The sequence below is a fragment of the Capricornis sumatraensis genome, chromosome 3 (genome assembly GCF_032405125.1).
Source record: "Capricornis sumatraensis isolate serow.1 chromosome 3, serow.2, whole genome shotgun sequence".
Lineage (NCBI taxonomy): Eukaryota > Metazoa > Chordata > Mammalia > Artiodactyla > Bovidae > Capricornis > Capricornis sumatraensis.
Window position 1 is genome coordinate 72,480,868 of NC_091071.1, and position 25,749 is coordinate 72,506,616.

General features: G+C 42.7%; 1 protein-coding gene across 2 annotated transcripts in view; it reads left to right on the plus strand.

Annotated features, from left to right (window-relative positions):
- The window catches only part of STK39 (serine/threonine kinase 39), a 316,468-nt gene that overhangs the window by 193,437 nt on the left and 97,282 nt on the right, over positions 1–25,749 (plus strand). For both annotated transcript variants that reach the window (XM_068968272.1, XM_068968273.1), the window contains one exon: positions 260–327. In XM_068968272.1, the coding sequence (XP_068824373.1) occupies positions 260–327 (68 nt within the window). The remainder of the gene's footprint in view (positions 1–259; positions 328–25,749) is intronic.

Sequence of the window (25,749 nt, forward strand, 5' to 3'; positions counted from 1 at the left end):
ACAGCGTATCCCAGTTGTTCACAGGGCCCATCCTCCCGAGGCTTTCTATATGAAACATTCAGATCCACAGTTGTGATGGGAGATACACATCATTCCAGCCTTCACACAAAGGTGTTACATGTGCCCAAATAATAGGCCTGTAATAAAAGGCCTAGTATTGAAATTTCCAGGCAGAAAGGACTCCTATGAATCAAGGGTTATCATGATTTTATGCATTTGTTTCCTGAGTTTATAACCGTTGGCTGTTTTGTTTTTAAAGGGCTTACCCAACGCTAGTGAAGACTACAGAGAAGCTTCTTGTGCTGTAAACCTCGTTTTAAGATTAAGGTAAACAGTGTTATTTATTTTGCATCATTTTTACTATAGTACAATATTCTAATCTACTTTCTTAGCTTTTCATAATATTAGCATAAAATAAAATGATCTTATTTGATTTCCTGGGATAGTCAGTGTGGGCTGTATTCCCAGGACCAATTGCTCTCTTGCAATTGTTTCCTCAAGAATAAGAAAGAAAAGTACCATGTGAGTGTATCTGCAGGCTCAGTGTACCCTTCATTAAGTTTTTTTTTTTCCTTCCTTTTTCTTTCTTGAGTTTTTTTTTTTCTCTTTTCCCCTTTTCTTTCTTTTTTTTTTTTCTTTTTAACAATATAAGTTCACAGTAAGAGATTTTTAATGAGTTTCTTTCACACTTCAGCAGTCAGCCTCTGACAGAAATAAACCCTGCTTGTACTACAAGTTGCCTGTTCAGAACATTCTTCAGTGACAGGTTTGATCAGCCACTGTGGAGAAATGATAGATATATTTTGAAAGAACCCTGAGTCTTCTAGGAAATGGATACAAATACGGTATCTGACAGTCTAGTCTTTGTATCTAATGAAAGAAAGCTTTCTATTTTGAGAATTTCTAAATATAGGGTCGATATAATGTATATTCTTTGTTGAGAATTTGGTTTCTCATGACTAAAGAAATTTGCTTAGACTTAACTATAAATAGCTTAACTTACCAGGTCAATTAGAACACCACCACATTTTTGAAGGTGTTTTAAAATATGCCCTCCTTTGACAATTAAACAAATAGAACACATGGCTAATGGACCTTTTTCAGGCCTGTGGCTATAAAAGGTGGTTTCATTTTCCAGGTTAGTTTCCAGCCCTCTGAATTATCCTAATCTGTCAGGCTGGATTATTATTACCACAATCACCCCGTCCTTCTGATAGTCGTTTACAATCTGCAGTGCATTTTCACATATTGACCATGGGAACCTCACAGCCACCCTTGGTGTGATTTAATTCAGAGTTGATTTCCAAGTCAAGATGTGAAATTATTACAAGACTATTTCCTTATATTTGTGAGTAACCTTGATTGTAATTCACAACTGGTGTATTTAGCAGTCTCCAAAAAATGAAATAGCCATTCTCTTTTCATTTGACTTTGGAGCCAGATGCTTTTATTTTTCACTTCATTTATTCACACATTGCACCGGTATTTCTGAGAGCCATTCTGTGCTGGGCTCCGTGTTTGTCTTTGAGACATAAGGGTGAGTGAAACTGTGGAGGTTTCAGACTAGCCCCCTGAGCGTGTGGTGTTGGAAGTGCAGTGTTGGAAGTCATCTGACCTCCTGCTTGACGAATGCAGGTGTCTTTTCTTTGATGTCCCTGCTGGGGGTTAACCAGCCGCTGTACATCCTTCAGCTCACTCTTGTTGCCACCATCATCCCTGTGATACTAAAAAGCTTTAATTGCAGTGGTCTTCCTGAAGATTTAGCTGACCTTCCTGTTCGGGGCTCTATTTCTGACCCTTAGAGCAACTATCAGGCTCTCTGGATAAAAGTCTCCTGAAGAGGGTGTTAAAATGCATATTTTGAGCCTTACTTGCGAATACTGTATTGCTGTAGGTACCAGGACAGTATAGAGCAACTGCATTCCCTCATTTTTCTGAGAAGTGTTTGTTGGTTGCCAGGCTTACTCTTCACCCTCCCTCAGCAAAATAGTTTTGGCCTCGCTTCTCGTGGTACAGTTCTGTATCCCCCTTCTACTCCTCCTTGTTTCTTACCCTTACTGACACTTAGTCTACATCTAGTAAACATTTTTTTAATTGGAGTATGGTTGCATCACAACACTGTGCTAGCTTCTGCTGTGCAGCCACGTGAGTCAGCCATTTGTATATGCGTGTCCCCTCCCTTCTGGATTTCTCTCCGGTCTAGGTCAGCACAGATCATTGAGTAGAGTTCTCTGCACCATACAGCAGGGTCCCACTAGTTACCTGCTCCATGCATAGTGGTGTATACATGTCAGTCCCGATCTCTCAGTTCATCTTACCCTGCGCCTTCTCCTTTTGGTGTCCATCTGTTACTTCTCTACGTCTGTGTCTACGTTTCTGTTTTGCACATAGGTTCATCTGGTGGCTCAGATGGTAAAGCGTCTGCCTACAATGCAGGAGACCCGGGTTCAATCCCTGGGTCGGGAAGATCTCCTGGAGAAGGAAATGGCAACCCACTCCAGTATTCTTGTCTGGAAAATCCCATGGACGGAGGAGCCTGGTAGGCTACAGTCCATGGGGTTGCGAAGAGTCAGATACCACTGAGCGACTTCACTTTCACTTTCATACTGTTTTTTAGATTCTATATATATGCATTAATATACACAATTTGTTTTTCTCTTTCTGACTTACTTCACTCTATATGATAGTCTCTAGGTCCATCCACGTCTCTACAAATGACCCAAACTCGCTCCTTTTAATGGCTGAGTCACAGTCCATTGTGTATATGTACCACGTCTTCCTTATCTATTTATCTGTTGATGGACATTATGGTTGCTTCCACGTCCTAGCTCCTGTAAACAGTGCTGAAATGAACATAGGGGTGAATGTCTTTCTGCATTATGGTTTCCTATAAGTACATGTCCAGTAGTGGGACTGGTGGGTCATGTAAGAGTTCTGTTTTTAGTTTTTTAAGGAATCTCCAAACGGTTCTCCATTGTGGCTGTGTCAATTTACATTTCCACCAGCAGTGCAAAGAGTCCGCTTTTCTCCACACCCTTTTGCAGCATTTATTGTTTGTAGATTTTTTGATGATGGCCATTCTCACTGGTGTGAGGTGATACCTTATTATAGTTTTGTGTTTCTCTAATAATTAGTGATGTTGAACATTGGGCCTAGGTGGTGGTTTTCCTGAGTTTATGGCTGAGATCACTAGTGTTATAAGATTCTCCATGAAGAAAGAGTTCCATGTTCAAATAAATTAAGAAACAATGTTTCATATCCATCTATCACACACACACACACCCCTTTTTATGGAAATCAAAAAGAACATTAACATTAAAGGTTCTAAAAAGTTCTGCAGGATAGGAATTCATATAACTTTGACCTCTAAACTCTCCTCCGTTTGACCATGTTCCTTGTAAATGTAGCACTCCTATTTAAATGCAGGATTTCAAGTGGGAGCTAAGCAGACTGGAACAGTAGTTATATCACGTGATTTTTGCAATTCACACTCTTATTTCTCCTAAAGCAGCCCAAGTTTTCATTACCTTTTAAAATAGCTGTGTAATTTGGTGAAAAAAAAATCTCTGATCTTGGTTTTTTTTTTTTTCTCCATTTGAAGTGCTACCAAATCTAATTTTGAATTGCTACTTGTGTTTTTAAACTCTGTGTATGTCTTACCATTTGTTAGTATAATAATGGACCTGTTGATTTTGACTCATTGCTTGCCTTCTGTACATTTCACTTGTCAGTGTGTCTGTCTTTATTAGAGACAGTGTTTGTATATACATCACTTGTCATTTTGATGACCCTATCTTTTGTGTCTTTATTCAAAACACTGATCAATGTGTTCAACAGTTCAAGTAGGACAGAACTTTCTGGCATCTCTTAGAAACTATTTGCTTTCTGAATGACTTTCAACAATTAACTAGTATTTTTTGGTATAGTTGCTCAATCAAATCCCATTGATTCTACTGCCTTTTAGTCAACATTTAACTGTTGAGAAGGCTAATGTCAGTCAGTCAGTTCAGTCGCTCAGTCGTGTCTGACTCTTTGTGACCCCATGAACCGCAGCACGCCAGGCCTCCCTGTCATCACCACCTCCCGGAGTTCACCCAAACACGTCCATCAAGTCAGTGATGCCATCCAGCCATCTCATCCTCTGTCGTCCCCTTCTCCTCCTGCCCCCAATCCCTCCCAGCATCAGAGTCTTTTCCAGTGAGTCAACTCTTCGCATGAGGTGGCCAAAGTACTGGAGTTTCAGCTTTAGCATCATTCCTTCCAAAGAAATCCCAGGGCTGATCTCCTTGCAGTCCAAGGGACTCTCAAGAGTCTTCTCCAACACCACAGTTCAAAAGCATCAATTCTTCGGCGCTCAGCCTTCTTCACAGTCCAACTCTCACATCCATACATGACCGCAGGAAAAACCATAGCCTTGACTAGACGGACCTTAGTCAGCAAAGTCTCTGCTTTTGAATATGCTATCTAGGCTAATGTAAAAGGATCTATTAATAGTGTCCTGAAAATGAGATATAGCAATGATACTTTCAAAAAAAAGGAAGTGAATTTTAATATAGCTTATTTTTAGCAAACATATGTTTATGTCTAATTGCTCATGTGCATTGTTTTTTGTTGTTAAATGTTTACAGGATATTTGTTTATACTAGTGTTTTTCTTTTGATTTGAGAACTCACAGACTATATTGTTGGATTCCTTCAAGGGCACTCCTTATACAGTAGTGAACAGTGTGGGGATTAGGGGCACTGACTCCCAACAAAGTAGAAAAATCCACTTTTAACTTTATAGCTAGCCCTCTATATACACAGTTCCACATCCACAGATTTAACCAACCATAGGCTGTGTGGTCATGTGGTATGTTGGAAAAAATATCCACATATAAGTTGACCAGCACAGTTCAAATCCCTGTTGTTTGAAGGTCAACTGTAATTTGAGAAATAGCCTTTGAAACTTAAAAGTTAAATGCTATTAAGGTTTTGAGATCACTCTGTGCTGATGTAAACATAAACAGCAGAGACACTCATTCATCCTATAGATGTTTATCGAGCACCTGCCTTGTGCATGCCACTGTTCTAGGCCTCGTGATGCAACAAGGGAAGAGACAGAAGACAAATTTCTTCCCTCCAGGAGCTTACATTTTAGAGGTAGGGAACAAGTCCAACAGGAGCATTACTGGTATGATATCTCGATTTCTCTGAAGGAAAAGCTGCCATCAGGAGGCCAGAAAGTCTGATGGTGCTAATTCTCTATTAAGGAATGCATGTTAGTTTTCTACTGCCATGTAACAGGTTACCAAAAACTTTGTGGCTTGAAACAATGTCAACTTATTATCTCACAGCTTCTGTAGGTCAGAAATCCAGACATAGTCTACCTGGGAGACTGTAGGAGAGTGCCATGTCTCACCAGACTGCAGTTAAGGCCTGTTCACCTGGAGCTTACGGGCTTCTTTCAAGGTCATCTGGGTATGGGCAGAATTCAGTTCCTTGCAGGTTCCTTCCTTGGCTCTTGTAGGCCACCCCAGTCTAGACAGTTAACAGCGTGACTACTTTCTTCAGAGGCAGCCAGAGACCAACTCCCCTCCCCTGCAAGGGCTCAGTTAAAGATTTTTCACCTAATTTAACCAGTCTCATCTAGAATTATCTCCTGTTTTAAAAAATATTTATTTGGCTGCACTGGGTCTTGGTTGCAGCTTATGAGATCTTCAGCTGTGGCATGCGGGAACTAGTTCTCTGATGGGGTCAAACCCGGATCCTCTGCACTGGGAGTGCTGAGTCATAACCTCTGGACAACCAGTGAAGTCTCTAGAATTAATCCTCTTTTTGATTAAGTCAAAATCAACTGATTTGGAATTTGAATTATTATCTGCAAAATCCCTTCACTTTTGCCATGAAATATAACATAATTACAGGAGTGAGAGTCCATCATATTTAGAGCTCCTAGGCACACTCAGAGGAGAGGATTACACAGGGCACTTACACTAGGGGACAGGAAGGTTGGAGGCCATTACAGAATTCTACATACCGTAAAAGTGCTGTAAGTAAAGGGATATTTGAGCAGACCTCTGACAGAAGTGAGGAATCAGCCGTAAGGTTGCGTGGAACAAGCGAGTTTTAGGCAGAGCAAAGCTGATTGCAAAGATTCTGAGCAGGAAACATGTTTTAAGCAGTAATAGAAACAGCTAGGGAACTAGTGTGGTCAGAGGATTATCAGGGGCTGAATCATGTAGGGCCATATAACCTGTAGTGAAGACTTTGGATTTCACTGTTTGGGCATGGAAAACCATTGAAGGTTTGTGAGCTGAAGAGTTGCATGATCTGAGTTAAATTTTAAAATAAGCACTGTGATTACCTTATAGAGAGTAGCTCCCATAGAGAGACCTTAGGGTGGAAGCAGAGAGCCTGTTGTCAAGGCTATTGCTGTGGTGCAAAAACTGATGATGTGACCTGGACCAAGGTGGGGAGTAATGGAGGTGGCGATTGATAAACAGATTGATAATCTGGAGATTTCTGGATGGAGGAGAGAGAACTCAGAATGTTATTCAAAATGCAAGTCTGTGTGCCCAGTGAGGCCAGACAATGCTAAAACATTGGCGTTTGGAACAGAGTAAGGTTTATTGCAGGACCATGCAAGGAGATGGGTGCCTCATGTCTTAAAAACCCCAAACTTCTTGAAAGCTTTCAGCAAAGACCTTTTATAAAAAAGATGAGGAAGGGGGTGTCATTAGTTGTTGCAGACTTCTTGGTGTCAGATTCTTCGTACTTGAGGTCAAGTTTGGTAGGGTAACGAATGTTAGTCCCTGTCCTGACAAGAAAGGGAAAGCTTTCCCCCTTCAAGGTCCAGATCCTGACTAAGAGCAGACTGATCTCAGCTGGCAGCTCCCTGAAGTCCAGATCTGCAGACCTGCCCAGCTGTCATTGCCGGGGAAGCCAGGAGCCCAGGGACCAGCTGGTCCTCAGGTTCCCCGGGCCATCTGCAGGGTCCCACAGACTGTATCCTTTGCAGATGGCCACTGCCATTAGGTTTCAGAGGCAGGGATGGGGGAAAGGTTTGCTGTCACCTCAGGGGCTGGACCCAGGCAGTGGGTGGCCCTGACGAGGGCTCTGGAGCTATGCAGGACACAGCCCCAGCCTGTTCCCTGGGCTCCCCAGCTCACCTGCTGGTCCAAGCCTAAATGAGCTGGAGGGCCCCAGGGAAAAGGTTGAGATCTGCGTCTTACCTCACTCTCCGTCTCACAGCTACCACTCCCCTGTTGGCTGAATGCCCTCACTCACTGTGGCTTTGTGACAGCTGGTTGCTTGTGGGCAGGGCCCACTGCAGCAGCTACCAGTGACTGAGCAGGACCACCGGTGGTCACTCATTGACCGTTTCTTGTGGGAAGGGCCTATAGCAGCACTGACCTGTGGCTGAGTGGGACCACTACCTGGTAAAAGGGCACAGGGGAATGGCCTGCAGCAATACCTGCATGCTAATGGCTATCCTCACTGCTCTAGTACAAAAAGATTACTCAAGGGTTGGGCCTGAAAGTACAAATGAGTGGAGTTGTTGTCTCCTGAGATTGGGAAGGGGGTTGCAGATTTGGGGCAGAATCAAGAATTCAGTTTTCCATGTTCAGTATGAGTTGTCTAGTGGAGATCTATTCAATGATGTCACATAGGCATTTAGGTACATGAGCTAAGATCTCAAAGGAGATATATTTCTGGGCTAAGATAAATAAATGTGAGAACTGTTTGGTGCATATAGCTTTTAAAGCGATAAAATTGCTTGAGCTTATGTAGGAGGAGAGTGGTGAAGAGATACTTGGTCTTGCACACTCAGGTGGTGCGTGGATAAGGAGCAGTCAGCAGATGGGCGAGGACAGGCTGGTGAGGTCAAGGAGAGAATGGTGACTCATCTGGTAAAGAATCCACCTACAGTGCAGGAGACCTGGGTTCGATCCCTGGGTTAGGAAGATCCCCGGGAGGATGGAATCGCTACCCACTCCAGTATTCTGGCCTGGAGAATTCCATGGACTGTATGGTCCATGGGGTCTCAAAGAGTCGGACGCGGCTGAGTGACTTTCACTTTGCCTTATCCTTTGTCAAGCCAAACAGAGGAATGTCTCAAGAAAGGAGTGGAAAGCTGCATCAGTTGTTATTCGTAGATCAAGTACAGCGGGAACTGAGAATTCATTATTGTATTTGGCAAAAGGCAGCACATTCTCGACCTTGGCAAGTTATTTCAGTGGTGTGCTGGAGACAAAAGCCTGATAGTGTTATGGAACATCACCAGGTCTGCATGCCCGATGCACAGTAAGGCCAAACAATACCAAAACAGTGGAGTCTGGAACAGGGAAAGGTTTATTACAGGGCCATAGAAGGAGATGGCCCTTCCACGGAAGAAGATGGTTCTTAAGGCCAGAGCCCAAAGCTACTGAAAGCTTTCAGCAAAGCCTCTTTAAAAGAGAAAAGGTGAGGGAGGGGCATGGTTAGCTGTTGCAGACTTCCTGGTGTCAGATCCTTTGTTTTTGAAGTCAGGTCATGATCAGGTAACAATGTTCCTGTAAATCTCTAGCAAATGAATGTTATTCTCTGTCCTGACAAGAAAGGGCAAGATCCCACGGTACAGCTTTCACCCTCCAAGGTCCTGTCTAAGAGGCAGCAGAACCCAGTTGGCAGCTCCTTCAGGGCCAGCTTCCCACGTCCTACCCAGCCGTCATCGCTGAAGGAGCCAGACGTCCAACCCGTCTGACCCTTAGGCTCCTCAGACCACCCAGAGGGAGAGACCAGGTCCCATAGACTGCGACCCAGGCACCCTGCCTCTGCTACTAGGTCGCAGAAACCAGGATGGTGGAGAGGTTCACCACTGTCTCGAGGCCTGGGCCAAAGATGGTGGGTGGCCTTGGTAAGGATTCTGAAGCCCTATAAGACACAGCCCCAAGCCTGTTCCCTGCGACCCCAGCTCACGGGCTGGCCCAAGGCTGGGTGAGCTGGAGAAGGTCAGGATCTGCCTCTTACCCCACTCTCCACCTCATGACCACCACTCCACTGTTGCCTGAATCCCCTCACTAACTGTCCTTTCTTAACTGTGGGTTGCTTGTGGGCGGGGCCCACTGAGGCACTGACCAATGACTGGGCTGGACCCATTGCCTGGTAACAGGCTGTGGCGTGTTGATAGCGATGGCTTCTGTGCTAAGGGCTTGAGCTTACTGCACTGTGTTACAATACTGGGTTCAGGACAGAGTGGCGAGAGAAAGCATGATTTAACAAAGATGAGTTATGAGTGTGGATGACTCTTCTAGAGATTTTCTATACAGGGGAGCAGAGAAATGGGATGATAGCTCAATGAAAAGAAAGGATGAAGGGGGGTTGGTTGTTTTTAAAGCTTGTTTAATGGAAATGATCTAATATAGTAGGAAAATGAAATGAGAGAAGGGACATTGGTAAGCCTAATGTCCGCAGATGGATGGGAAGCGATGATGACCAGGCATCCGAGTAGATGTCAGCCTTAGACAGGAGAATGGAGAGATGTCTGTTTGACATGCAGCCACAGTGATGGGAGGGCAGGCAGAAGTTCAAGGAGATTGGTGGGTTCGGGTACAGACTTGTAGAAGTCTTTTTCTGTTGATTCTGTTCTTCCAGTAAGGTAAGGAATGTCATCATCGAGAGAAAGGAAGGAAAAGATGTTCGAGGTTGGAGAGATGAGGAGCTAGTCATATAGGAGACCTGGAGAGTAAATTCGCCAGGGAAATGTGGTAGGATGAATAGGCTGCACCAGTGATCACTTGAGGGTTCAGTTCAGTTGCTCAGTAATGTCTGATTCTTTGCGACCCCATGACTGCAGCATGCCAGGCCTCCCTGTCCATCACCAACTCCCGGAGTTTACTTAAACTTATGTCCATTGAGTTGGTGATGCCATCCAACCATCTCATCCTCTGTCATCCCCTTCTCCTCCTGCCTTCAATCTGTCCCAGCATCAGGGTCTTTTCCAATGAGTCAGTTCTTCATATCAGGTGGCCAAAGTATTGTAGTTTCAGCTTCAGTCCTTCCAATGAATATTCAGGACCGATTTCATTTAGGACGGACTGGTTGGATCCCCTTGCTGTTCAAGGGCCTCTCAAGAGTCTTCTCCAACACCACAGTTGAAAAGCATCAATTCTTTGGCTCTCAGCTTTCTTTTATGGTCCAACTCTCACATCCGTACATGACTACTAGAAAAACCATAGCTTTGACTAGACGGACCTTTGTTGGCAAAGTAATGTCTCTGCTTTTTAATATACTGTCTAGGTTGGTCTTAACTTTTCCAGGGAGCAAGCGTCTTTTAATTTCATGGCTGCAGTCACCATCTGCAGTCATTTTGGAGCCCCCCAAAATAAAGTCTGGCACTGTTTCCACTGTTTCCCCATCTATTTGCCATGAAGTGATGGGACCAGATGCCATGATCTTAGTTTTCTGAATGTTGAGTTTAAGCCAACTTTCTTCTTTCATTTTCATCAAGAGGCTCCTTAGTTCTTTGCTTTCTGCCATAAGGGTGGTGTCATGTGCATATCTGAGGTTATTGATATTTCTCCTGGCAATCTTGATTCCAGCTTTTGCTTCATCCAGTCCAGAATTTCTCATGATGTACTCTGTATATAAGTTAAATAAGGAGGGTGACAATATACAGCCTTGACGTACTCCTTTTCCTATTTGGAACCAGTCTGTTCTTCCATGTCCAGTTCAAACTGTTGCTTCCTGACCTGCATACAGGTTTCTCAAGAGGCAGGTCAAGTGGTCTGGTATTCCCATCTCTTTCAGAATTTTCTACAATTTGTTGTGATCCACACAGTCAAAAGCTTTGGCATAGTCAATAAAGCAGAAATAAATGTTTTTCTGAAACTCTCTGCTTTTTTGATGATTCAGGGGATGTTGGCAGTTTGATCTCTGGTTCCTCTGCATTTTCTAAATCCAGCTTGAACATCTGGAAGTTCACAGTTCGTGTACTGTTGAAGCCTGGCTTGGAGACTTTTGAGCATTACTTTACTAGCATGTGAGATGAGTGCAGTTGTGTGGTAGTTTGAGCATTCTTTGGCATTGCCTTTCTTTGGGATTGGAATGAAAACTGACTTTTTCCAGTCCTGTGGCCACTGCTGAGTTTTCCAAATTTGCTGGCACTTTCATAGCATCATCTTTTAGGATTTGAAATAGCTCAACTGGAATTCTACCACCTTCACTAGCTTTGTTCGTAGTGATACTTCCTAAAGGCCCACTTGACTTCACATTCCAGGGTGTCTGACTCTAGGTAAGTGATCGCTTGATGGTAGAGATTGTGAATTTCAACTGAATCAGTAGCTTAGCTCCTGAAATAGACCTTATCCTGATGTCTGAATATAAAGCCTTCCCTGGTGGCTCAGCAGTAAAGAATCTGCCAGCAATGCAGGAAACGCATGGAACACTGGTTGGATCTTTGGGTTGTGAAGATCTGTTGGAGTGGGGCATGGCACCCAACTCCAGTATTCTTGCCTGGAGAATCTCATGGACAGAAGAGCCTGGTGGGCTACAGCCTATAGGGTTGCAAAGAGTTGGACACGACTGGAACAACTGAGCACGCACACGCACCTAGAATATAAGTGTGCACTTAAGTGTAATTACTGTTGAAATGGAGACAGCATATAAAAACATTCCTAGAGGATTCTATAGGCACACCCTTGCAGGATTTAGAGTGATGGCTCCAGATTTAGAGTATAAATCATGGAGCATATATGGGTCATAGAGTTGCCCTCAGTGATCTCTTGTGTGCAGGGTGAGTCTCCTGCCCTCCTCTGTTACCACCAGCACCCCCTTATAGGTCTGAATTCTCTTAGAACCTTCAACGTTGCATGCACATAGCATGTCAAAATCTGCCATCTAGAAACCAACACAACATTATAAAAATTAAGAAACAACAGCAAAAGTACAAGGAGAAAATCTGCCATCTAGTGTTGGTCCCCGCCAACAGGCCCTTTGTTCTGAGCCTGACAAGCTGCCTCTCTCTCAAAGCAGCCTGGGTGAGGAAGCTAAAAGATTGCTCTGGCCAAGTGTGGATCAGATTTGAGAAAATCCGTGTGCTGCTTTGTACCCTTTTCAGGCATTTCCATCTAGACCTTAAGATTCAAACGTATGTGTATGGATCATTAGACAGCACATGGCTACTGGGTGTCAGGAAGCAGTATGCCTGCCTGTCTTATCCCCTGAGACGACATGGGCATGATATGTGTGTGTATCATGCTCCACAGGCTGGTGAGTAGACATCAGTTCATGCGAGCATTTCATCAAGTATTAACTAATACTATATGAGTTATTTTTCACCTCTTAAAAAGGTGACTCTTTCTTTTTTACGTAGCATTTTATTGACATACCTGCTGGGAATATGCTTCCTTCCTCCAAGATGTCAGATAAAGCTCACCTTCCTGAGAAATACTTCTCAAAGCATCCCATTCTTTAAATTAAAGGCAAATCCATTTTAGCTACTAAGAATACATTTATTTCTCCATTACTCATTTCTAGTGATCATAGGCAAAACACTGAGAAGACAAAAGTTAATTTCTTCTTTGGAAAAATACAGTATTGCTTTAATTTGCTTTTTAAACTGAGCCATTATATGTAAGGTTGGAGAGAAAGAATTAGACCTTAGATCTCCATGTTAAGTGCTGGAGATAGTTAACATGTAGGTTTTTCTTTTTCTGTGTATGTATTTTTCTGCTGCTTTGTCCACTGTGTGTAAGTAAGTAAGTAAAGTCGCCCAGTCATGTCTTATTCTTTGTGAACCCATGCACTGTAGCCCAGCAGTCTCCTCCATCAGTGGGATTTTCCAGGCAAGAGCACCGGAGTGGGTTACCATTTCCTGTATGGTAATGTCAAAAAAATTGAGTATCATAAAATTAGTTGTAAGATAAGGAAATCCTGTTAAACACATCACTGGAGAAAATTACCAAGTGAGCTACCTCATAATTTATATAACTGTCTGTAGAGGTGATTACTGTTTCTGTTTCGAGTTAGGCAATGCACAAATATTTTGTCATTAGTATATTTTTCATAAAGTAGAATAGTCATATTTGACATAAAACATGTTTTTTGGAGTCAGGCTCAGTGATATGGAAAAACGATAAGCTTAGTGAAACTGTTAATTCCTTTGTGTTGGAAGCTGTTCATGGTTTGATAGCTCAGCCCCGTGGATTGCAGTTAGTTTAACTGAAGGCACCTGTGACAGTTGTGACATGCAGATGCTTTGATCTGTCCCATTAACTTACTAATAATGGATTTACCTGGTTATTAATCAGCAATACCATTCGACCTTGATGGGTCAATTAGAGACTCTACACCAACAAAGTAGCTTTCCTGTTTGTAGGGGAAAATGAGCTCTAGAATTGGATATTTATTTTACAGAAATCCTTTAGCAAGACAATATTACTGAGTTTGACTTCCTAATATTATTTTAGTTTTTCTATTAAAAAGTGAACATGGATATGGGTGAAGTATAGACTTAGCTTGTTATAATTTCATACCAGCTAACACTGTTAAAAACAATTTTGCTCACCATTTTAGTATCAGGATGCCTGAATTCTCATTCCATGTTATCATCATGCAGCAGGGATTAGAACTCTTAAATGATTCTCTAGTCTAAAATCGGGTTAATTGCATAATTCTTATTAGTCAAGTGGTTGGGAGGATTGATTAACTTTTCCCCCAAAGGTTAGGTAGTCTAATCATAGTTTTCAGTTGTGGCAGTGCTTTTTAGTACACGCTCTTTCTTCCCCCCTCAACAAACTACTTATTTATGGCTTTCTTGTGCAAGGCTTTGTTAGAAATCCAAAGATGAGTATGACAGGGTTTCTGCACTCGAAGAGCTTACTGTGGAGGCGGATAGATCAGACCCTGCACAAATGACTCTAACACAAGGTAGAGAGTAATAAATGGCATAAGAAGACTGGTGAAAAGAAGAGCTCTGGGGAGTTAAAGGAAGGTGAGGGCCCTTTTGTCTAAATGTTATCTTTGGGTTCCTTGTTCCCATAGTAACCAATGTTTATTTTTTTCAACGTTCACGTTTTAAGAAGAGTAATGGTTGGGTTGAATCCAGAGACTCTGTCAGGCTCTGGTCTTTGGTATGGGCTTTAACAGACTTAAATGATTTCTGGCAAGACTACATTTTTAAGTAGAGTGGTATGGATTATTATGCAGGTACCAAGTTATTAGAAATTCTGTTCTTTACTGTGAAAAATAATTAGCATTTTAATTTTTTTGGAATACTCGCCTCTGATCATTTCCTTTCCTCTGAGAACTGGGATCACTGTTGCACATCTTGGCTCTGTTGTAAGTGAGGTCCTCCAGAAAGATGGGGTTCCTGCAATGGACCAGGCACCAAGATAAGCTCTATGTGTGCTTTGTCCTGTTTAATCATCACAGGACCTCTACAGCTTGTTACTGATATCTCACTGGAGAAAAACTAAGATGTAAAATCATGGGGGTTACTTGACCAGTATCTTCCAGTCCAGATGAAGCAGAGATGGGTCTTGAATCTGGGTCTGTTGAACATGCTGATCAACCATCCACTTGATCATCACTGCTTGATCACGTGGCCGTGCTCTATCCAGCTCCATTCTGAATGCACTTAGAAGCTCTGCATGCAGTTCTCACAGGATTGTTATATTTATTTACCTGTCTTCTCACTGACATTTTACCTAAGTAGTCTTTTAACAGTTTTTCATGATAGGCACATCATTAAATATTGTGACAGGAATACCCGAAAATATTTTGGCGGAGACACCAAAGATGATGAAAATAGCAGTTAGCATTTCTAGTGTCTTAAAATTTTAAAAGCACTGCCGTGTCACTTGCCTGATTTAATTTTTCCTTTCATCCTGTGTTGGCTACTCACAGGTGGCAAAGAAAGATCGGGGATGTTAAGTAACTTTCCTGCTGGAGACTGGGTGTTTGGATGTTAATCCAGTGTTATTGATGGTGTGGTCCAGGGAGATGGTGTAAGTGTAGATGGGCAGTGCAGGGGCTCGGTCTTTTGCATTTGCAAAATCCTTCTGCTGGTAAACCTGCTAAAGGAAGATTTGTATTCAGGAAAATGTGGTCAAGTAAGGGAAGAAAAATAGAAGAATGAAAAACCATTCATTGTGGGATGTGTGTGTTGTGGGTGTGTGCATAGTCACGTTTGACTTTTTGAGACCCCATGGACTGTAGCCCACCAGGCTCCTTTGTCCATGGAATTTTCCAGATATCCCTGGTGTCTCTGGCATTTTCAGACAGATTCTCTACCACTAGTGCCACCTGGGAAGACCCATTGTGAGATAATGCTCTTTTTTTCTGACAGTGGAGCGAGAGGATGTTTGTGAGTGCAAATAAGTTCAGCAATAGGGAGTGTATAGAGTTCTTTGTGCTCAGTCCCCTCAGTCGTGTCTGACTCTTTGCAGCGCTATGAACTGTAGCCCGCCAGGCTCCTTTCCCCATGGAATTCTCCAGGCAAGAATACTAGAGTATATTGCCATGCCCTCCTCCAGGGGGTCTTCCTGACTCAGGGATTGAACCCGGGCCTCCTGTATCGCAGGAGGATTCTTTACCCACTGAGCTACCTGGAAAGCTCTAGAGTTCTTTACTTTCAAGCAATATATGGGCATCTTAGAAATTTAGAAAATTAAAGTAAATTAAAAGAAAAGAATAAGAAATAAAATCTTCCATAATCTTATTATGGAATCTCATAAGAGATACCCAGAGATACATCATCATTAGCCTCTTGACAAGTATTCTTCTACTCTTTTATACTCTTACGTTAATTTATACTGAAATTGTTTAATGTTACATTTTATTTCACGTAACACATAGTGTTTCATGATCTGCTTTGTTTGTAATGTCTTTGATATCTTGTCATATCCTTGAGTATAAATCTACACAATCTTTTTAAATAACTTCCTTATATTTTGACTGAATGAATCAAAACGTATTACTTTAAAAGTATTATTTGATATTTACAGAGTTCTCAGTTCTTCAGAATGGCAGTATATGAAAGCTTATATATACAAAAATGATGGTTGAAAACTGACCAGTAGAAAATTCCCCTCTAGCATTGGATTTAGACCTTGCTGACTGCTCCAACAGAGGTCCGTCTAGTCAAGGCTATGGTTTTTCCAGTGGTCATGTATGGTTGTGAGAGTTGAACTGTGAAGAAAGCTGAGCACCGAAGAATTGATGCTTTTGAACTATGGTGTTGGAGAAGACTCTTGAGAGTCCCTTGGACTGCAAGGACATCCAACCAGTCCATTCTAAAGGAGATCAGTCCTGGGATTTCTTTGGAAGGAATGATGCTAAAGCTGAAACTCCAGTACTTTGGCCACCTCATGAGAAGAGTTGACTCATTGGAAAAGACTCTGATGCTGGGAGGGATTGGGGGCAGGAAGAGAAGGGGACGACAGAGGATGAGATGGCTGGATGGCATCACCGACTCGATGGACATGAGTTTGAGTGAACTCTGGGAGTTGGTGATGGACAGGGAGGCCTGGGGTGCTGCAATTCATGGGGTCACAAAGAGTCGGACATGACTGAGTGAGTGAACTGGCTGACTGAGATGCTCTCAGACTTTGATAAACCTGGAGAGACATAGCCAAGCAAGCCCAATATCAAAGCACATGGGGATTTACAGTGGCGGGTTGTAGCTCTTGGTCATTGGGAGACGTCACTGATCACATAGTAGCTACCTTACTCTGTTAAATCTAAGTTCTTAGGGTTTTAACTAAGCCATTGCACTGAGAGGCCACAGAAATGAGTGATTTCTGGGTACAATGTGCTCACAACAGTAGAACATAAACGCCAGGCTCTATTTTGCAGCTGTTCTTTTGGGTTCTTCCCTCCAATGCATGTTCTTTAAGACATCCTCCCTTGGTTGCTTGCTATGAGCAGCCTGGGGTTAGAGGAACTGACATGTAGGGCATATAACCATTAGAGGAGATGAGAGATTTGCCTTTATTGTTTTAGAGCCTAACATACTGCTTAGCATGTCCTAGACCCTTAATATTGTACATGTGTATGGCACAAATGCCAGCTGAATGATTCTTAACATTTGCTGCGAACTTTTAATATCACAATGCCTCATAATTTTTTTATGTGTGTATATGGCTAAAGATGTTATAGTGGAACAATAGTTTTTGATGTTATGGTGGAAATGTGTACAACAGTACTTTCTTTTTTTTTTAACTAGATTTCCTCTATAAAAATTCCCAAGTAAAATAATACTTTAGGTATAATCTCTAGTTTATTTTTTTAAATACATACAGGCTACATGCTATAAGAATTGTGAGATTGTTTTTGTGGCAGAGATATGAACAAAGTCATGCTGAATGAATATCCCTACAGTTTGTTTGTTTTTTTTTTAAACACATATAGACTATATGCTGTAAGAATTGTGAGATTGTTTTTGTGGCAGAGATATGAACAAAGTCATGCTGAATGAACATCCCTACAGTTTGTTTGTTTTTTTTAAATACATATAGACTATATGCTGTAAGAATTGTGAGATTGTTTTTGTGGCAGAGATATGAATAAAATCACGCTGAATGAACATTCCTACAGGAGTACACTCTGTCTTTCCTATGTGTCCAGCTGGGATTACTTCTCCGAGGATTTCTCACCAGCATCCTTTGGCTGTACTGCCCCTGGGTCTCATGACCAGTTCTCCCTGTGTGAGTTTTGAAGTGTTGGCATGAAATGCTGTTTTCTCCAGACCCTTCTCTAGTAGAAGTTTCCCTAGTTAAAAAAAAAAAAAAAAAAAAAGACTTCCTCAGTCCTGCGTGCAGCTTAAAGGTGGCAGCCAGCATGCCTCTGTGGAGCTTACCCATGACTGCAGTTCTGATGCAGAATGTCTTCAGGGCATTTCTTATCCAGCCTCCAAAGGGCAGGGAATTGTGCAGTATCCCAGTCACCATCGGTGCCTGGAACCAGAACCCCCAACTCGGCCTTCGGAGGGTCAGCCCCCTTGCTATAGCTCTCTCTGACTGTAAGTCCTGCCATGCTCTGGTCAGCAGTCACTCTTACTTGCTAGACTGACCACATTTGTGGGACTTTCACATTTTCTGTGTTCTCCTGCTTCTTTCTCTTGACCTTTTTTTAAAAATGTCATCACACAGATTTGCGTGAAGAGAAAAATGTCTTAAAAATAGTGATTACCTTAAAATTTGGCATCATTTAAGTCAATGTTAATTACCTGATACCTTGGCTGCAAATAGCTCAAAACTTTAGCAAACAGCTACGTATTTTAAGTTCTCCTTTCTGTCACTGGGCGGAGGCTGTCTCTCTCATCCTGTTTTTATATTCCACCTTTCCTAGCTGCTGATGGGGTAACCTGCTGCTCTTAGCATTCTACAAATTCTCTCCAGTTTTCTCAGGGAAGTTGTCTGTTAGGACTCACCCTCTTGATCAGATTTGAATAATTCTGAGGTCTGTTTGCAAAATTATTTCAGTTCTCAGTTACCATATCCCTGGAGATAATGAACGGTAAGATTTCTTCCTCGAAATGTTGAGTTTTGGAAAGGTAACAAGCATATTTAAGTTTGAGGCCTTTCTTTGCACTAACATTTCTTTCCCCCATTGAAACCAGACTCCCTGGAATATACTTTCAACTTTATTTTGCAATTCCCAGAATGCTAGAGTTCTGTGTTCCCCTTGGTAAAATTCATATAGTTGTTAGCTGGTGATATAGTGGGAAATCTCTGCTGTCCAGTGAATTGCATTGGTTGGTCTTTGTGTTAGTTTTCTATAGGTACTGTAATAAATTACCACAGACCTAGTGGCTTAAGACAGCACAAATTAATTATCTTACTGTCTGTAAGTCAGAAGTCTCTATGGTCTCACTGGGTTGAAATCAAGGTGGTAAGTAGGACTGTGTCCTTCTAGGAGCCTCTAGAGAAGAGTCTGTTTCCTTGACTTTTTTTTTTTTTAAGACTTTGTTTTTCAGCGCAATTTTAGGTTCAGAGCAAAATTAAGAAGAAGGTATGACGATTTCCCATCTATCGCTGGATCCCACACATGCATAGCTGCCGTGACTATGTACACCCCCGACAGTGTGGTGCATTTGTTACAGCCTGTCAGCCTACAGTGACACATCCTTATTCTTCTAAGTCCATAGTGTATAGTATGGTTCACTCCTGGTGTTCCACATTCTGTGAGTTTGGATAAATGTATGATGACATGCAGCACCATCATACTACCACATCGAGTGTTTTCACGCCCCTGAAAATCCTGTGTTCTGCTTGCTGACCTCCTCCCACTCTCCTGGCAACCATGGGTCTTTACCGTTTCCATGGTTTTGCTTTTCCCAAAATGTGCATTGGCATGTGCATTTAAGGTTTCTCCATGTCTTTTCATGATTTAACAGCTCATTTCTTTTTAGCTGTGCTGCTACTGCTGCTGCTAAGTCGCTTCAGTCGTGTCCGACTCTATGCGACCCCATAGATGGCAGCCCACCAGGCTCCCCCGACCCTGGGATTCTCCAGGCAAGAACACTGGAGTGGGTTGCCATTTCCTTCTCCAGTGCATGAAAGTGGAAAGTGAAAGTGAAGTTGCTCAGTCGTGCCCGACTCTTAGCGACCCCATGGACTGCAGCCCACCAGGCCCCTCCGTCCATGGGATTTTCCAGGCAAGAGTAGTGGAGTGGGGTGCCACTGCCTTCTCCCTGTGCACTTTCTGTATGTTTCATAGTTGGTTTAGCCGTTCACCTACTAAAGGACATCTTGATTGCTTCCAAGTTTTGACAGTTCTGAATGAAGGTGTTATAAAATATCCGTGGGGCATGGTTTTTGTATGGACAGGTTTTCAGTTCCTTTGGTTAAGTACCAAGGAGCATGATGGCTGGATTATGTGGTAAGAGTATTTTACTTTTCTAAGAAATTACCAAATTGTCTTTGGCAAAAAGAGTGCCCAGAGTGGCTGTGCCGGTTTGTGTTCCCACCATCAGTAAGTGAGAGTTCTGCTGTGCCACATCCTCGCCAGTTGTCCGTGTTCCAGACTTTGGCCAATTCTAATGGTGCGTGGTAGTATCTGCATTTTAATTTGCATTTCTTTGATGATAGGCAGTGTGGAACATCTGTTTATATGCTTATTTACCATCTGTGTTTATTCTTTGATGAAGTGTCTGTTAAAAGTCTTTGCCTCATTTTTCTTTTTCTTTTGGTTTCCTTCTTGTTGAGCTTCAAGAGTTCTTTGTATATGTTGGACAACAGTCCTTTATCAGATACATCTTTTCAAGTATTTTCTCCCAATCTATGGCTATCTGATTCTCTTGTCATTGTCTTTCACGTAGCAGAGGGTATATAGTTTAATGGAGTCAGATTATCACGTTTCTTTCATGGATTATGCCTTTGGTATTGTCTTTACATAGACATCACTATACCCTAGGGTATCTCTAGTAAGCAAAATAGTAAACAAAATAGAGACTATCAGGACTTGCACTTACTCAGAAATTGGAGTTGGTTTTTCATGCTGCCTTCAATATGTCATTGTCCAACATTACCTGTGTTTCGTTGGTGTTAAGTGGTGTCTGGGAGGGAATTGGTTAACTCAGGGAGTCTTTGCCTTCTCCAGTTCACTCCCACAGACCTGGAGTATTCTGCAGGGCTTGTTTAACACTGTTTCTCCTTGACTCAGCAGAGTTGACAGTTCACAGAGCTTCTGGGCAAGTGCCTGACTGTGTAGAAGACACTCAGTCACTATAGGCTATAAGGGCTGTCGCTAGTCATTCGTTTTGCAAGTGGTGATAAAAATCATCTTCTCAAAAGCAGGATGCATTGGGGTTGCTGCGGGGGCTGGCGAGGGCTCCAGCCTAGTGTGAGAGAGGCTGTTGAGGGTGTTAGACGGGTAAAGGAAGGTGTGTGCCTGGGGGTTGGAGGTGGCCTTGTGCAAATGGCTAAACTTGGCCCAGTGTTTATCAAAGAAGATGAAAAACATCGATTTACCTGAACTTGAAAGCACAGACTTGAGAAAGAGGTAGAAAATCCCCACCAGATTTTAGGGGACCACAGCAAAATGAAAACCCATCACTCGATAAGGATCTTGATTTAATCAGAATTCGGCTGCGTAGAGCAACACAAGATTTTCTTTTGAGTTCCCAGCCTCTGGGCCACGTGGAAATCACACCATTACACAAATACGAAAACTATTCTTTTTTAAAATTTTTTCAGAAAATAGAGCTCTACCCTTTCCTCTGGCAATCTTTTTATCTTAGTGTGTTGTCCCAGTGAGGTATGTACCTAAGTAACTTTAATCAAAAGAAAGTATGAATGTTGGTGGAGTTTTAATGAATTTGGACACTGGAGATGCGTATAGCATCTTTTGGCATGCTTATAGGCAGGCACACCTGGCCACAAAATATTTATGTAAGTCTTCTTTAGAACCCTCGGCTCAGTTTTATTTGCAGAAATACATCTTTTATTAAGGAAGAGCTGGAAGGGTTTCCCTGGTAGTCTAGTGGTTAAGACTCCATGCTTCCAAAACAGGGGGCACAGATTCGATCCCTAGTTGGGGAACTAAGTCCCCACATGCTGTGCAGTGTGGCCAGATTTTTTTTTTTTTTAATAAATAGTAAAAGAATAAATATTACTGGAGGGCTTCTGCCCGGGGTAGGAAGGGAAACCACTTTCCATGACATGGGGTCAACGGTTGCTCCTCTCACATCCATTGGTTTAGGGCCCTGTGTCTGCGCTGGTCATGTAAGTCAGAGTGTACTTCAACGGGTGCTTGAAGATGACTCGTCCATGAAACTTACTTCATGAAAGTTCCCTACATGGAGATTTGCTGACTTTCCGGCTGATTGCTTTTGTTGTCATAATGGAGAACCTCTGGGGGTTCAATCAAATCAAACTGTGCCCATTTGTCTGGAGTTGGTTCTAGATTTTCATGCAGTGGAGTGGATTTCAAGGTTTGCTCAGTGAAAAAGCTATTGGAATTTCTGTACTTTGATTCATTCTTTTTTATGGCTTGATTGAACCATTTTGCTCCCTCCCTCAAGTAGAGAGCTTTCTTTAAGAATGTTCAGATGAAGTATTAGTCCTTTAAAAGGCTTAAAATGAATGTTTATTACCACAGCAAGAGCTGTACCATTTTAAATGCTTACATTGTAAATCACACTGAGAATCCTCATCAGGTTGACCTTTTGACTGCATTAGGCTAACTGCTGTGTTGCAGGAAAGTGTAGTGTTTGCCTAGAGTCCTTTGAGCAGTATCCAAGTAGCTAAATGAATCTTTTTTCTTTCTCAAAATATTCTGTCTCCCTTACCATTCCATTCTCAGAAAAACTAAAAGAAAATAAGGAACTGAAAAAAGCAGGGCGGTATATTTCAAATGGGTAACCAACAAGGTCCTACTGTGCAGCACAGGGAACTCTGCTCAGGTGTTGCGTGGCAGCCTGGATGGGAGGGAAGTTTGGGGGAGAATGGATACTTGTATATGTATGGCTGAGTCCCTCTGCTGTCCATCTGAAACTATCACAACATTTTAAATCCGCTCTGTGCGTGCGTATGTGTTAAGTCACTTCAGACACGACTGAGCAGAGTCATGTCTGACTCTTGGCAGCCCCATGGACTGAAGCTTGCCAGGCTCCTCTGTCCATGGAATTCTCCAGGTAAGAATACTGGAGTGAGTTGCCATGCCCTCCTCCAGGGATCTTCTCAACCCAAGAGAATTCTTTACCCTCTGAGCCATTAGGGAAGCCACCTGCCCGTGCAAAAAGCAGAGGCTAAAAGATATTTAATAAATCATTCCTTCATTCGGTTTGTTGAATAATCAGTACTTTCTGGGGTAAAAATGGAAGTTTTAGTTTTCTTTAGTCACCGTTTTCAAAGAGCATTGTTGAGTCTTCCTTTCCCATCTTACAATGGCATCTTGGTTATTAGGCCGTAATTCTCTGGTGAGTTAGGATGTGAAACGGTCGAGTCTAGTCTACATTTCAATCTTCTATGCAGTTTAACCTCTGTGTCTCCTCCCCCCGCCCCCCACCAGCCCCCTCTGGCTGAGCAGGGGTCACATTCCACTCTTTCACCACCTTCCATTCCCCTTTCTGTGCTGCTTTCTCCTCTTGGGTGTCAGTGCTTCTCAAAGACCAACTGGCTGCCAGAGTTCTCTGTACCAAGTGTGCAAGGCTGACTCTGGCAGCTCAGAGGATAAAGAATCTGCCTGCAGTGCAGGAGACCCAGGTTTGATTCCTGGGTCAGGAGGATCCCTGGAGAAAGGAATGGCAACCCACTCCAGTATTCTTGCCTGGAAAATCTCATGGACAAAGGAGCCTGGTGAGCTGCAGTCCAAGGGATCACAAAAGAGTCAGTTGGACACAACTTAGCAGCTAACAATTTCACTTCACTTTGACCCTTTGGTGAGGACCCTGCTGGGACTCTCTGAAGACTTCCAGCCCAGCCCCTTCTTCCCTTCACCTGGGCAGGTGGACAGGCGGTCCTCAGAAGTAGGATCACAGCAAGATGCCTCGGCTTTGGCCAGCTTCCGCTTGACTGCTTTGGCATACCAAGAAGCACGAGTGTGTACATAGGCTTCACAGCTGCTCCTTCTCTCCCCTCTGCTGTGTCTTCCCAGTTTGCTTCTCCTTGCTCCGATAGTTAGGGGGTAAGGCCAGATGATAAATTGCCCCATAAGCAGATAAATATGTCGGGAGTGAGATGCCAACCTTCCCTCCTTGCAGGCGCCTCTGATGTGTTAAGTGATGGTCTGGGAGACTCCTGCAGTTGGCTTGGCTTGGGGTATCCCATCTCTCATCCCAGCAGTAATTCACCACTGGAGAGTCTTTGTCATTCGGCACCCTGACCCTCAAATTTTATTTATATAGATAAGAGTTGATGGAGTCTGAGGTCATGTTTGGTGCTAGCATAGCAAATTTTGCAAGTTATTAATAAGCATTGGAGTAGCTGACCTCTAATATTTGTGGCTCTGTTTGGAATATAGGGTTCCTGATGCTTTAACATCTGAGAACCAGTGCTAGGGTAACAGGAAAAGAGGCACTCAGCATCTGCTGATACCATCATTCAACTCCATGTAGAACTACTTCTGGGCAGATTACCCAGGGAATATCATGAAACATGACCCTGGGCCTTTAAGGATCATCCTACATTTTAGTTTAAGGAAATAAAAATATAAACATAGGGAATATTAAATAGCTGTATCAGGCAGCATGTGGTGAATTGCTCCAGTAAATGTAATAAAAGGATAGATGGTATAGTTTTTCAAGTATTAGTGTCCACTGGAGTAGCCCCCAGGCCACGTCTCTGACCCACGGCAGGGACTGTGGGAGGGGTGAGTGAGGAGGCAGCTGAGTAGACTGCCTTCCCGCTGTGCTCTGTGGCCCCTCTCTGTGCTCTGCAGATTGCAAGGAATGGGAGGAAGGGAAGAGGATGTGTGAAAAGGTACTAATACACAGTTCTAAGACTAACTGAATTAAAAAAAAACAGGCTGAGTTTTGAAATTACGTTATATTCTTGGTTATAACTTTTGGGGGAGGGGGTTTAACTGTTTAGTTCAGTTTAGTCGCTCAGTTGTGTCCGACTCTTAGTGACCCCATGGACTGCAAGCACCCCAGGCTTCCCTGTCCATCACGAACTCCCAGAGCTTGCTCAAACTCATGCCCATTGAGTCAGTGATGCCATCCAACCATCTCATCCCCTGTCATCCCCTTCTCCTCCTGCCTTCAATCTTTCCTGGCATCAGGGTCTTTTCCAGTGAGTCAGCTTTTCGCATCAGGTAGCCAAAGTATTGGAGGGTCAACTTCAGCATCAGTCCTTCCAATGAATATTCAGGGCTGATTTCACAGTTGCAAAGGTGCAAATGAGAAATTTGTCTTTTGAGAGTTGCTTTTACTTTTAAGGATTAAATAGAAGTTGCCAGAAGCTTGCTGTTTACTGTGTTCTTCTTTCCTGTCTCTGTTGTTAGCTTTATTCCAATTCAGTGTACTGGTTTATTTTTCACTATATTTAGCGGATAGGAAATTAAAAATAGCCATCCTCTTTGGTAATGGTCCTGTTAGAATTGTTACTGTGCTTGGATTTTCAGATATGGTTGGGGGGGTTGCCTCCGGTTTGCAGCGTGCTGCATTCTCAACCTCCTCCCCTCCGTCTCGTCTTCCGTGATCCATGCCCAACATGCTTATCATCTCTCCTTTCACTCTAGACAGCCGTCAGTCTCCTTCCCAAGAAAGCCATCACTGTTTCACTGAGTCTGTCCCACCACAGTGCAACAGAGAAAGTGTGTGAGTTTGAGGTGTTGATAGGTTTGTTAGCAGATACATTCTAATCTTCCACTTTTTCCCTTTTTGTGAACTCCTGATCTTTCTATCCTTTCCTTTTTGTTTCTTAGAGAATTATTAGAGGCTTCTCTCTTCCTTGTTGTCATCTTTTATATAAATAGCCTTTGGCTCATGTTCCAGTATTTTATCCAGATTACCTTAACGACAAATCAAGCTGATGCTGGGTAACCTCTCTAAGGCTAGCACTGAATTTACGGCATTCACTAAATCACCATGTTTTAAGGACTCCAAATTTATCTTAGTGGCCTTGGACTTCAAGTTGCGTATTGAGTGATAAAGAGAAGACATATTTTTTCCCGTTTTATTCTCTACTGTATTACTACTGTTGAAGCTGGAAGGTTTGTTAAGTCTAAGGCTACCATGATGGGAGTCTATCTCAACCCTTCACTTGACAATACCTATTCCTTAATGTACTCAATAGTATTGCAGAGACCTTTCCTGTGTCCCTCAAAAGTCAGCTGTTATTTC